At 43.8% G+C, this 13,849-nt stretch overlaps 1 protein-coding gene across 2 annotated transcripts in view; it reads left to right on the plus strand.

Moving 5' to 3' along the window:
• The window catches only part of tpcn3 (two pore segment channel 3), a 59,313-nt gene that overhangs the window by 25,208 nt on the left and 20,256 nt on the right, over positions 1 to 13,849 (plus strand). For both annotated transcript variants that reach the window (XM_073055959.1, XM_073055960.1), the window contains exons 7-8: positions 2,192 to 2,293; positions 5,310 to 5,436. In XM_073055959.1, coding sequence (XP_072912060.1) covers positions 2,192 to 2,293; positions 5,310 to 5,436 — 229 coding nt within the window. The remainder of the gene's footprint in view (positions 1 to 2,191; positions 2,294 to 5,309; positions 5,437 to 13,849) is intronic.

Genomic DNA, 13,849 nt, shown 5'->3' on the forward strand with positions numbered 1-13,849 from the left:
CCTGATGGACTTACCGTGGTGTATTCAGACACTGGCCAGATGGACTTACCGTGGTGTATTCAGACAGTGACCAGATGGACTTACCGTGGTGTATTCAGACACTGGCCAGATGGACTTACCGTGCTGTATTCAGTCACTGACCAGATGGACTGCCATGATGTATTCAGACACTGACCAGATGGACTTACCGTGGTGTATTCAGACACTGACCAGATGGACTTACCGTGGTGTATTCAGACACTGACCAGATGGATTTACCGTGGTGTATTCAGACACTGGCCAGATGGACTTACCGTGGTGTATTCAGACACTGACCAGATGGACTTACCGTGGTGTATTCAGTCACTGACCAGATGGACTTACCGTGGTGTATTCAGACACTGACCAACTGACCAGATGGACTTACCGTGGTGTATTCAGACACTGACCAAATGGACTTACCGTGGTGTATTCAGACACTGGCCAGATGGACTTACCGTGGTGTATTCAGACACTGACCAGATGGACTTACCGTGGTGTATTCAGACACTGGCCAGATGGACTTACCGTGGTGTATTCAGACACTGCCAAAGATGGACTTACCGTGGTGTATTCAGACACTGACCAGATGGACTTACCGTGGTGTATTCAGACACTGGTCAGATGGAATTACCGTGGTGTATTCAGACACTGACCAGATGGATTTACCGTGGTGTATTCAGACACTGGCCAGATGGACTTACCGTGGTGTATTCAGACACTGACCAGATGGACTTACCGTGGTGTATTCAGACACTGACCAGATGGACTTACCGTGGTGTATTCAGACACTGCCAAAGATGGACTTACCGTGGTGTATTCAGACACTGACCAGATGGACTTACCGTGGTGTATTCAGACACTGGCCAGATGGACTTACCGTGGTGTATTCAGACATTGACCAAATGGACTTACCGTGGTGAGTTCAGACACTGACCAGATGGACTTACCGTGGTGTATTCAGACACTGACCAGATGGACTTACCGTGGTGTATTCAGTCACTGACCAGATGGACTTACCGTGGTGTATTCAGACACTGACCAGATGGACTTACCGTGGTGTATTCAGACACTGACCAGATGGACTTACCGTGGTGTATTCAGACACTGCCAAAGATGGACTTACCGTGGTGTATTCAGACACTGACCAGATGGACTTACCGTGGTGTATTCAGTCACTGGCCAGATGGACTTACCGTGGTGTATTCAGACACTGACCAGATGGACTTACCATGGTGTATTCAGACCCTGGCCAGATGGACTTACCGTGGTGTATTCAGACACTGACCAGATGGACTTACCGTGGTGTATTCAGTCACTGACCAGATAGACTTACCGTGGTGTATTCAGTCACTGACCAGATGGACTGCCATGATGTATTCAGACACTGGCCTGATGGACTTACCGTGGTGTATTCAGACACTGACCAGATGGACTTACCGTGGTGTATTCAGACACTGTCCAGATGGACTTACCGTGGTGTATTCAGACACTGGCCAGATGGACTTACCGTGGTGTATTCAGACACTGACCAGATGGTCTTACCGTGGTGTATTCAGACACTGGCCAGATGGACTTACCGTGGTGTATTCAGACACTGGCCAGATGGACTTACCGTGGTGTATTCAGACACTGACCAGATGGACATACCGTGGTGTATTCAGACACTGTCCAGATGGACTTACCGTGGTGTATTCAGACACTGACCAGATGGACTTACCGTGGTGTATTCAGACACTGGCCAGATGGACTTACCGTGGTGTATTCAGACACTGTCCAGATGGACTTAACCGTGGTGTATTCGGTCACTGGCCAGGTGGACTTACCGTGGTGTATTCAGACACTGACCAACTGACCAGATGGACTTACCGTGGTGTATTCAGACACTGGCCAGATGGACTGCCGTGTTGTATAAGTTCATGTTACCTTGGTCTTTTTGATGTTAAAAATATTTATCTCAATGAAATCAAAATTCTGCTGCTGGTTGATGGACCTAGCGGTCTCTGTGGGAAATATTGTTAATGTTTCAATCAATGACTTTCAGATTTACTAGGTTTTTTGCATTTAAATTAAAAAAAATTCTGTATGTCTTCATATATGATCTGCCCTTTACATCCTCCATCACAGATTCTAGTTTGCATTCCATGATATCAATACCCCCTTTGTTTTACAGAAAACTCACCACAGTAGAAGGAGCAGCATATTTCAGTAATTACTTGGATGCATTCTTCAGTCTTTACGTGTTAGTGACAACAGCCAACAGCCCAGACATCATGTAAGTGCTTCCAGGCATTCTCATGTTAAACATTTGGTATCTAAATGTTTAATATATTTATAGTAGTATTCTTTACTGGAAACTAATAGCCAACGCAGAGACTTCAAGATTCTGCATTGTATTTTGTCATTCTTCAGTACTCAAGTGTAAAGGAGAATGAAATGTTTGTTACTCCGGATCCGAAAACAGAATAATCATTAAAAACTCAATAAATAGAAATATAAAAGCAATTCTAAAACACACGATGTACAAGAGTGTGGCCATACATACACAAGGTTAACTTCTATATATGGACTGATTGTATGTACATGAGGAACGCTGGGTGTAGGAGTATCTGTGACTTCACAGGGAATGATAAGTGACAAAGTAACTCTTGGCAAGAGGAACTCTTCCAGGTAGCAGCAGGACACATGGAAACACAGTGGGTCAGTGACTTGATGGTAAAACTTTATTTACTGGAGAGTGATAATTGAATCTGTGAGTGAAGATGAGTATAGGTCAAAAATGAGGCTTTAATCAGCCACAGAAACTGCAGGTTGCAGAGAACTTTGAAACCTCTTAAATGATCAGTACTATCAATGAAGTAATTGTGTTTTAAGGCTACTGATAGTTTCCCACGTTGGACACCTTTTGAGATTTTTACACTGCATTGCAGCAAACTTTCTAGAAGTGTGTACAGTATCCTGCTGTGTATTGTTCAACCATAAATATTAGAGAAAGTACAGAATTCATTTCCTGACGTGTTGAATTAATTATCGGCACACAGTATAATCCACATCTCAGAAAGTTTACACACTCGGACGACTGTTCATTAATTTCAGGACCATGAGGGTTGGGTGAGGTTATGACTAAGCTTCACTTGTGCTGCTGATCCATTTGAGTTTTGCTGTCTGTGTTTGCACACAAAGAATAGCCATTTGGATGAGTTGCTGGAGAAACTTAAATTACCTACATAAATGAACTCAAACAGAATGTTCCACCTTCAGGTATGGAAGGTTGGTGAACTTGGGAACGAAGCAATTTTGTGAAATCATCTAAATTTGGAATATATGTCACAGAGCAGTTTGCTTAGTGGATGTGATGAAACATTCCCACTTGGCTGAAAATTAGTTTAAAAAAATGAATAGAATAGACGGCTAGAGCTAATAAATTTGCATTGGGACTAGTAGTGGGGGATGATTTGTACACTCAGGAGTTTCTCGGGTATGGTAGTTAAGTAAGGCTAAAGCAGGGGCTCCAGCCTGGGGTCCGTAGACCCCTTGGTTAATGTCAGATTGTGACTACTCTCTCGGTAAACATGATTTGAGCCCACGTGGGAGGACAGCAAAAGCAAATGTGTGGAAGATGGTTAGCTACTCTGTCGAAGCAGCAATGGATGCTGGAATTGGACCAATTTTGGCTTGAAACATTGTTGTGCCTTATCAGAGAAGCTTTTGGTGAAAATAGAAAAGGTGCTTGTGGTGCAGTGAGTAATACTGAAGCAAAAGGAGATAAATGATGGCATGGTCCATGGCAGAGGAAAGCAGAGGGAAACAAGTAGGGACCAAAATAGAAAGATGGGCTGAAACCTCAGAGGAGACTCTTGGGTCAAAAAGACCAATGCCATTCAGTGGGAATTCATGGCCTGTTTGCTTCATGTTACATGTAAGGACAGATCTTCAGAATCTTTTGTGTTATTGAATCTGCTACACTTATTGTGACATCATTGGATAATGTGACTGACATCTTCAAAAAAGTAAATTTCAGGCATCACTGGGTAGGGATTTGGAATGAAGTTTGCCATCTATGTGTGACAAAGTGTGTTGCTTAAGGTAAAGCAGAATGTGCCTGACATACTCGGCAGGTCAGGTAGCATCCGTGGAAAAAGAAAAGGTCAACATTTCAGACCTCAGCAGCGTTGTGTACGTATTCTTTGATCCACAGCATCTGGAGTTGTATTTTTGTGTTAACATTTCAGACCGTATGGCCTTCACCAGAATGGATTTCATCAACCAATTGTTTCTCCTTGCCAGCTAGCATCTTTGCATATGTACAAAATGCAAGGGTAAGGGGCTTATTAACAGGTCGGAGACAATGTTTGTGGCTTTAAGAGGCTCGATTTAGGTCAAATGCTGATCAGAAAGTGTGGCGGTGATATAGGTGAGACTAAGGCTCATTTACAGTAGGAAGCCCCCAGTCAGAAGGAGTACCTGTGATTGGTAAGCAGATCAAAGTTGTGAAGGTAAGAAAGGTTCTAAATATTGCATTTGGAGATAAGAAACATAAACTCAAATTGAATCTGATATTCTGTTGAAAAAATTCCATTAATCCAGTGTCCAGTTTGTTCAGAAATCCCAATGGTTCCTCATCTCTCTCACTGAGTGCTGGTATCCCCCATTCCTTTTTAACTCTCTGGGACCTACTCCCTTTCAACATCTGAGGGCACTGAACCATCAATGTGATACCTGAACACTAATTAAAAATGTGTTCGGGTAATTCCTAATAACCTTGTAAGTCTGCTATACATACAGGATTAATGGAGTTTTGCACATCCAGTGACATCTGTAGAGAGAGAAACATCTGTGGCTGCTTATCCCAAATACGTGAGTTCATTATTAAGTCCAGAAAGCTACAATTTTCCGATTAGAAGTGGAATTAGGTGCTGTTCCTCGAGCTTGAGTTGGTCACTATTGGAACAATGTCAGAGGCCAAAGTTGAGTCAGAGAGCATGGAGAGTTAAGGGAAAGGTGCTTGACGTTCTGGGCAAAGTGGTCACCCAACCTGTGCTTGGTTCCTCCTGTATTGTGGAGACCACATCTGGACCCAATGCAAAACACCAACGTGTGAACTCAATTTCACAACCGCGGATGTGCAATCTCCCTGCAGTTACTCAACCATGTGCCCTGATAAGGGGAGTGGTGTCTGGAGATAGAATGGCAATTATGCCACTGCTTGTAGGATAAATTCTAATTTAGACCATATGGTATTTAGCTTGTGAAATGTCTGCAAAATGCTATTTATTCTGTTTTTTTTTCAGGATGCCTGCCTATGAGGTCAGCTGGGCTTATGCAATATTCTTTATCATTTTTATAATAGTGAACACCTATGTCTTTATGTCTCTCTTCCTGGCTGTTGTGTACAATGACTACAAGAAACATTTGAAGGTATGTAATTGTGTGGAAGATGCTAGACCAGGCATGGGCAAACTACGGCCCGGGGGCCATATGCGGCCCGTTAAGCTTTTTAATCCGGCCCGCAGAACTTGATGAAATTATATTAATAAACCTTGTTAACGTTTTTTCCCCGCAATTCTGGCGTTTTCCCAATAGATGACGCACTCTATATACATTGACCTTTGTTGAGGTGCAGCGTATTATTCCACATTTGCGCTTTACTCTTTGACCTCTCACCCCTTCTGTAAAGATGAGTGGAGCTAAGAAAAGAAAAGTGGATAGAGAATGTCGGGTGTTTAATAAGGAGTGGACAACTAAATATCTTTTTACCGAACACCGATCAACTGCTGTATGCCTGATATGCCAAGAGACTGTGGCGGTTTTTAAAGAATATAATATCAGCCATCACTTTGCCACAAAACATGCCAACTATGCTAGCAACCAGTCAACGAAAGAACGGGAAGCTAATGCTCAGAGGTTGGCAGCTAATTTACAGGCTCAACAAAATTTTTTTCACCGTCAAACTGCCATTCATGAGTCAAGTACCAAGGCGAGTTTTATGCTGTCATTCAAATTAGCAAAGGCCAGCAACCCTCTGTCTGAAGGAGAGTTTTTAAAAGAATGTATGGTGGAGACAGCAGGTGTATTGTGTCCGGAGAGCAAAGACAAATTTGAAAAAATCAGTTTATCACGCAGGACAGTGACTCGCCGTGTGGAACTGATAGATGAAGATATAACCAGCGACTTAAATAAAAAGGCAGAGTCGTTCACGTTATATTCATTAGCACTGGATGAAAGCAACGATGTAAAAGACACTGCTCAGCTCCTCATTTTTATCCGAGGAATTAACAATACTTTTGAAATAACGGAGGAGTTTTTGACAATGGAGTCTCTGAAAGGAAAAACATGGGGAGAGGACTTGTATGACCGGGTGTCTACTGTCATCGAAAATATGAAGCTGCCTTGGAGTAAACTTATCAACGTCACCACAGATGGATCTCCTAATTTGACAGGGAAAAATGTCGGCCTGCTGAGGAGAATACAGAATAAAGTGAAAGATGAAAATCCTGACCAGGATGTTATTTTCCTTCACTGCATCATCCACCAGGAATCTCTATGTAAATCGGTATTACAGCTGAATCATGTTGTGAATCCTGTCGTAAAACTTGTCAACTTTATACGTGCAAGGGGACTTCAGCACCGTCAGTTCATCACGTTCCTGGAGGAAACTGATGCGGATCACCAGGACCTACTTTATCACTCCCGTGTCCACTGGTTAAGTTTGGGCAAAGTGTTTCAACGAGTATGGGAGCTCAAGGAGGAGATCGGTGCATTTTTGGAGTTACTGAGGAAGGCCGGCGAATTTCCTGAGCTGAGCAACAAGAGCTGGCTTTGTGACTTTGCATTTGCTGTGGATATATTTTCACACATGAATGAACTGAACGTGAAGCTACAGGGGAAGGATCAGTTTGTGCATGACATGTACACAAACGTGAAAGCCTTTAAATCCAAGCTGGCTTTTTTCTCCAGGCAAATTTTGAATAAGTTATTCACTCATTTTCCCACACTAGCCACGCTGGAAGAGGCCGGCATAAATGTGAAAAAATACAGCGAGTCACTGGATGCGCTGCACAGAGAATTCTGCCGTCGCTTTTCTGATTTTGAAAAAATTGACAAGTCACTTCAGTTGGTGGCCTGTCCCCTGTCACAAGATCCTGAAACAGCACCAGAGGAGCTACAGCTGGAACTGATCAACCTTCAGTCTGACCCCGTCTTAAAAGAGAAGTTCAACTCTCTTAAACTGAATGACTTTTATGCTTCACTTGGTAAAGAGGTGTTTCCACACCTCCGGAGGACGGCACAGAAGATGCTGGCGTTGTTCGGCTCGACCTATTTGTGTGAACAGGCATTCAGCGTCATGAACATCAACAAAGCCAGCCACAGATCCAAGTTAACTGACCAACACCTCAGATCCATCCTGAGAATCGCCACAACAAAACTAAATCCAGACTTTGATGCGCTGGCTAAAAAGGGAGACCAACAACACTGTTCCCACTGAAATTAAAAATAAGTTTCTTTGTTGTGTTATGTAAAAAATGCATTTGAAAATATTTTTTTCGATAAGCCTTACATGTTACATGTCATTTCTGTTAAGTGATGGACATGAGTAGTGCGCAGGTGCACGTACGTTCTCAAAATAAAAAATGCGCTCCAGATCAAATAACGCGCTCCGCATACTGGCGCGCTGTCACTGTTCTGTCCTTGTGCTGGTCGTTGTTGAGTTTTGGCACAGGGGACAATTGAATAAGAAGGAGCAGGACAAGTAAACCTGCATTTCCTACCGTTTTTGAAATAAAGACAGTCAGGAGGAGAGTGATGATGATAATATCTTGAAGGATAACAGAATTTTCAGTGCTTTAAAATAATAACTGTTACTATTAAAAAAAGCTGTATTTTATTCATTTAATTTTCAGTGTTTTAAAAGTCATTTCAATAAATAGCTAAATACCATGGGACTTCAAAGACAGATATTTTGTTGTAATGCATTTGTTCATTTTCAATTGAAATTAAAGCACGTGTTTTCTACATATCCCATGATATTTTATTTTCTCTTATGAGGTGTATTACCAAAACATTCCGTCCATCTGCTCCTGGTCCGGCCCCCCTGTCAAATTTTAGAACCCCTTGTGGCCCACAAGTCAAAAAGTTTGCCCACTCCTGTGCTAGACCATTAAAACATAATATGCTATTTTAAAAATTGAATTTGAGATTACTTTTCTTAGCAACTCCCGGCCCCTAACGTTGTCTTACTTGAAAACTGTGCCTCCTGTACAAATTAAACTTTGGTTTTTAAAATTCAAGGGCAATCTCAGTCGAGAATAATCATAAAATTCTGAGTTTCTCTCTGTTTTGCCCACAGCTCTGCAATCATTCTTGATGCTGTTTCCTGACCCTAATTATTTTATGTTCACCTGCCATGTTGTTCAATTAGGACTTTGCTTGTTGTTGATACAAAATTAGTTTAATGGCCTTGAGGTTCATTCCACTGCTTAATTAATCCTGTTAAATTCAACTTTGTGTTGACTACATATTTCATCTAATTATCTTGATTCTTTCAGTCATATATTTTAATTATCCTCATCTGGTTTGTTTTCTTTAAAGTAGTATTTCGTTCTAACATAGTTAGTTTTATTGTTGAAATAGTCCTGGGCTTGTTTTAAAATTGTTTGCGACTGTGTTTGCTCTTATAATGCTTCTTCACTCTTTCACCCCCTTCCATCACTTACCCGAGCAATTGTTGTGTTAATTGATTATGGTTAAATTTTGTACAGAAGCTGGGGAGTGGGGGACTGGGGACAAGTTCAGAGGTGATGTTTGCAACACAGTTTTTAACAGGGAGTGAGAGCCCCCCAGAATGTGTTGCCAGGGATGGTGGTGGAGACTAATGCCATCATTCATTCATTATGTGCCATGTCATATGATGCAGGTGATCATGGTCTTTCCATGACCGTGATTGTTCCTGGCAATTTTTTTTTTACAGCAGTGGTTGGCCATTACCATCTTCTGGGCAGCGTCTTTACAAGAGGGGTGATCCCAGCCATTATCAATACTCTTCAAAGACTGGCTGCCTGGCGTCAGTGGTCACAAACAGGGGCCTCTACACCTCCCTCTGAAGTTGGATACTGGACTTCTTAACAGTAAGGCCACAGTCAGTCGGTGTGGGCAGCAACATCTCCCCAAGGCTGAGTGCTCAGCCCGCTGCAGTCACACAACTGTGCTGTGGGATTCAGCTGAAACCTTGTCATGAAGTTTGCAGATGACAGAACAGCTCTATCAGGAACGATGATGAGACGGAGTATGGGGAGGAAGTGGAGCGGCTGGTGGATTGGTGTGAGAAGAACAACCTAAGCCTGAATGTGGAGAAGACAATGGAAATCATTGTGGACTTCAGGAAGATGCAGATGACCCAAATCCATCTGTGAATACATGGCTCCGTAGAGAGAGTTAAGTGCACCAAGTTCCTGGGAGATCACATCACAGATGACCACACCTGGTCCCTTAATATCACTTCCCTGAATAAGAAGGCACAGCAGCACCTCCACTTCCTAAGAAGATTGAGGCAAGCAAGGTTCTCCCACCCCCACCATCTTAACTGCATTTTACAGGAGCACCATTGAGAGCATCCCGACAAGTTGCATCTCCATCTGGTACGGGACCAGCCGAGCATCGGACCACAAGTTCCTACGAAGGACTGTGAGAGCAGCTGAGAGGATCATAAGTTCAAAGGTCCAATTTAATGTCAAGGAAATGCATAGAATATACACCCTGAAATGCTTTTTCTTTGCAAACATCCATGAAAACAGAGAAATGCCCCAAAGAATGAATGGCAGTTAAACGTAAGAACCCTAAGGTCCCTCCCAACTCCCCTCCCTTCTGTGCATAAATGGCAGCAGGGAACAATCCCCCCCCCCACCCCACCTGCAAAAAAAAACAAGCATCGGGACCTGCCACCGAGCACTCAGGTGTGAGCAAAGCGATAGCAAAGACACAGACTTGCAGTTACTGCAAAGACTTTGTGTTTCACCCGGTATTCGACATACCGCAGATTCTCTCTCTCCCTAATAAGGGAGAAGGAGGTATCTCTATTTTCCCAGCGAGCAGGGAGACATAACAAACAACTCACTGGTTTACGATGTTAAAAGTCCGTAATGTCACTTTTTTCGAGCTCGGTGCCTGAAGATCGCGAAGATCCCAGGTCTTCGGGCCCACAACCATAGATATTTCTGCCGTGACACCGACCCACAATCTGCCCATCTCCAGAGCTCCAAAATCTTAGGCTTCCAAATCCGAGCCAGACTCTCAGGCCGAGCAACGGCCAGTCGTGAAACTCCGAGAACGGGTCCCATTCCCGCAAAGAACCGTAGTCGGCGTGTAACTCCAGGTCAGGAGCTTCAAAAGAATCCTGAAAGGGAAAAATAAAGTTATTAAAGATGGAAATAGAGCTGCTTCCGAAGATGATAGCAAAGGAGTCGCTGTTGAGCACCATCTTAACTTTGCTCTGCCTCATGAGGGTCTTTCCTTTATCAGCAGCACAGCATATGCAGGGCCCTTAGTATAATTAAGGATCCCACCCATCCATTCAGCATCCTCTTTGACTTTCTACCATCAGGCAGGAGACTCCGATGCATAAAAACAGGAACGGTCAGAATGAGAAACGGTTTCTTCTTTCAGGCCATAAGGCTTCTGAACTCCCAGCTGCATCGTATTTGAAGTGTCTCTGTCTAATCTGTTCCGTACCTTACAATACTTAATATTAATGTACTGTAGTTTGTTATTTATGTGTAAAGCATCTCCTTGCCTTCATAGGTTATCGTGTGTTATGTGGGTTGTGCGCTTTATACCCTGATTCAAAGAAACGTTGTCTTGTTTCTATATACATATTGTATGTTATATACATGCATGTAGTTAAATGACATTTCACTTGACTTGTGATATGCACCAGCTACTCATACAACCGTCCACCACTTGCCCCCATGGTTTCATGTGACCTTGATCGGTGAGGGCATTGCTAAGCAGGTAATTCACCTTGCCCAAGGGTGACCTGCAGGCCAGCGGAGGGAAGGAGTGTCTTACAGCTCCTTTGGTGGAGACGCCGCTCCACCCTGCCAACCTTCTGGAGGGTGTTTAACAGCTTCTTGGATGTGGAAAGAATGGGATCTAATTGGTTCAGCACAGCATTGTGGGCTGAAGGGCTGGTCCCTCTGTTGTACTCTTCTGAAAGGTGATTTCATCCTTCCAAAACTGCAGAGCTTTGGCGCTACGAGGCAGCCAGGTAAGAGGTGGAAAGGTGGCTGCTGGTTGTGGCAGTTGTATAGTGAGGTATTGTAGGGTTAGTCTCATTTGCCACTATGTTTGGAACATACTTGGTGAGCTGAAGGGCCTGTTTCTGGGCTGAACTGTTCTCTGTTCTATGTGTTGCAGCTGCTTGGATTGTACTTCTCCTCATTTTGCATTTCCAGAGAACGGGTATGTAGCAGCATCGCCTCGTAGCAGAGGCCAGCTGCTGGTGTACTCACTGCTGGACAGTACAAGTGTCCAGCAAGGTGGCGCCAGCAACAGACGCAACCAATGGTGATGTCCTGCACACAGTTCGCAAAACTATTTCTTCTTCTCTTTCCTCTTTCAAATGTGCTTATATTACTAATTTGTGGGCGATTTGAGCCTGTAATTGACATTTTGATATTGCGTTTTGGGCCAGCTGAGCAATCTGAGCCTTCTGCTGTCTGAGGGAATTTGGGGTGGTTGAGAGCAAGGCTGAGAACAGAGAGTGCGGCCTAATGGTGGAGGACGTACCCTTGATCAGCTCCATGACTCCCTGATACTGCCAACTAAAGGAAGATTGAAATTGACAAGGATGAGAGCAGAAGGTGAGCGGGTGTTCAGCTCGGTCTGCCTGCGTTTGATCTGTCTCTCCCCCCACCCCCCCCCCCTCGCTTACCGCTGCTGGAGAATGGTGCAGCATAGCTATGAAAAGGGATAAAAACAGACGAAATGGTAAAGTGCTTAACTGGGGAAGGGCTAACTTTGAAGAGATGAGGCAGGAACTAGCGAGAGTAAATTGGAAACAGATGTTCAAAGGGGAAAGCACAGAAGTAATGTGGGAGAAATTTAGGGACCACTTGAGCTGGGTTCAGGATAGGTTTGTCCCACCGAGGCATGGAAAAAATGGTAGGAAAAGGGAACCGCGGCTGATGAAACTCGTGAAGCAACTCGTCAAGAGGAAAACGGAAGCATATGTTAGATATAAGAAGCAGGAAGTAGGAGGGGCTTATGAGAAATATAGGGTAGCCAGGAAGAAGCTAAAGAAAGGACTTAGGAGAGCTCAAAGAGGGCATGAGAAGGCCTTGGCATGTAGGATTAAGGAGAACCTCAAGGCGTTCTATGCATATGTGAAGAACAGGAGGATGATGAGAACGAAGGTGGGACCGCTAAAGGATAAAGAGGGCAACATGTGCCTGGAGGCGGAGGAGGTTGGGGAGGTCCTAAATGAATACTTTGCTTCAGTATTCACAAGTGAAAAGGATCTTGATCAGGATGAGGTCGAAGTAGAGCTGGCCTGTGTGCTGGACAACGTGGAGATTAAGGAAGAAGAAGTGCTGGATCATCTTAAAAACATTAAGATTGATAACTCCCCAGGGCCAGATATGATACACCCCAGGTTGTTGTGGGAATTGAGAGAAGAGATTGCAGGAGCATTAGCTATGATCTTTGAATCCTGTTTGGCTACAGGGGAAGTGCCAGAGGACTGGAGAATGGCAAATGTAGTTCCCTTGTTTAAAAAAGGTAATAGGGAGAAACCTGGGAACTATAGACTGGTGAGCCTTACATCAGTGGTTTGCAAACTACTGGAAAGGATTCTTAAGGATAGGATCTATGAGCATTTGGAGAAGTACAATCTACTCATGAATAGTCAACATGGCTTTGTGAAGGGAAGATCATGCCTCATGAGCCTGATTGAGTTTTTTGAAGAGGTAACAAAAGAGATTGATGAGGGTAGGGCAGTGGATATGGTCTACATGGACTTTAGCAAGGCATTTGACAAGGTCCCTCACGAGAGACTCATCCAGAAAGTCATGAGGCATGGGATAAGTGGAACCTTGGCTGTTTGGATAAAAAATTGGCTTAAAGGAAGAAAGCAGAGGGTAGTTGTGGAAGGAAAGTATTTTGCCTGGAGGTCAGTAACTAGTGGAGTGCCGCAGGGGTCTGTTCTGGGACCCCTGCTATTTGTGATTTTTATAAATGACCTGGATGTAGAGGTGGAAGGATGAGTGAGTAAGTTTGCGGATGACACGAAGATTGGAGGAGTTGTGGATGGAGCTGTAGGTTGTCGAAGGTTACAAGAGGATATAGACAGTCTGCAGAGCTGGGCAGAAAAATGGCAGATGGAGTTCAATCTGGATAAGTGTGAAGTGATGCATTTTGGAAGGACAAACCAGAAGCCTAATTACAGGGTTAATGGTCGGTCACTTAAGAGTGTGGATGAACAAAGGGACCTTGGGATTCAGATCCATACATCCCTCAAGGTCGCTGCGCAGGTTGATAGGGTAGTTAAGAAGGCCTATGGGATGCTAGGCTTCATTAACGGAGGATTGAGTTCAAGAGTAGAGAGGTCATGTTGTAACTCTACAAATCTCTGGTGAGACCGCACTTAGAGTATTGTGTTCAATTCTGGTCACCTCATTATAGGAAGGATGTGGAAGCTATAGAGAGGGTGCAGAGGAGATTTACCAGGATGTTGCCTGGTTTGGAGAACAAGTCATATGAAGCAAGGTTAGCAGATCTGGGACTTTTCTCTTTGGAGCGTAGAAGAATGAGAGGGGACTTGATAGAGGTCTATAAGATT

Source organism: Hemitrygon akajei, chromosome 9, assembly GCF_048418815.1.
Source record: "Hemitrygon akajei chromosome 9, sHemAka1.3, whole genome shotgun sequence".
NCBI classification, from domain to species: Eukaryota; Metazoa; Chordata; class Chondrichthyes; order Myliobatiformes; family Dasyatidae; genus Hemitrygon; species Hemitrygon akajei.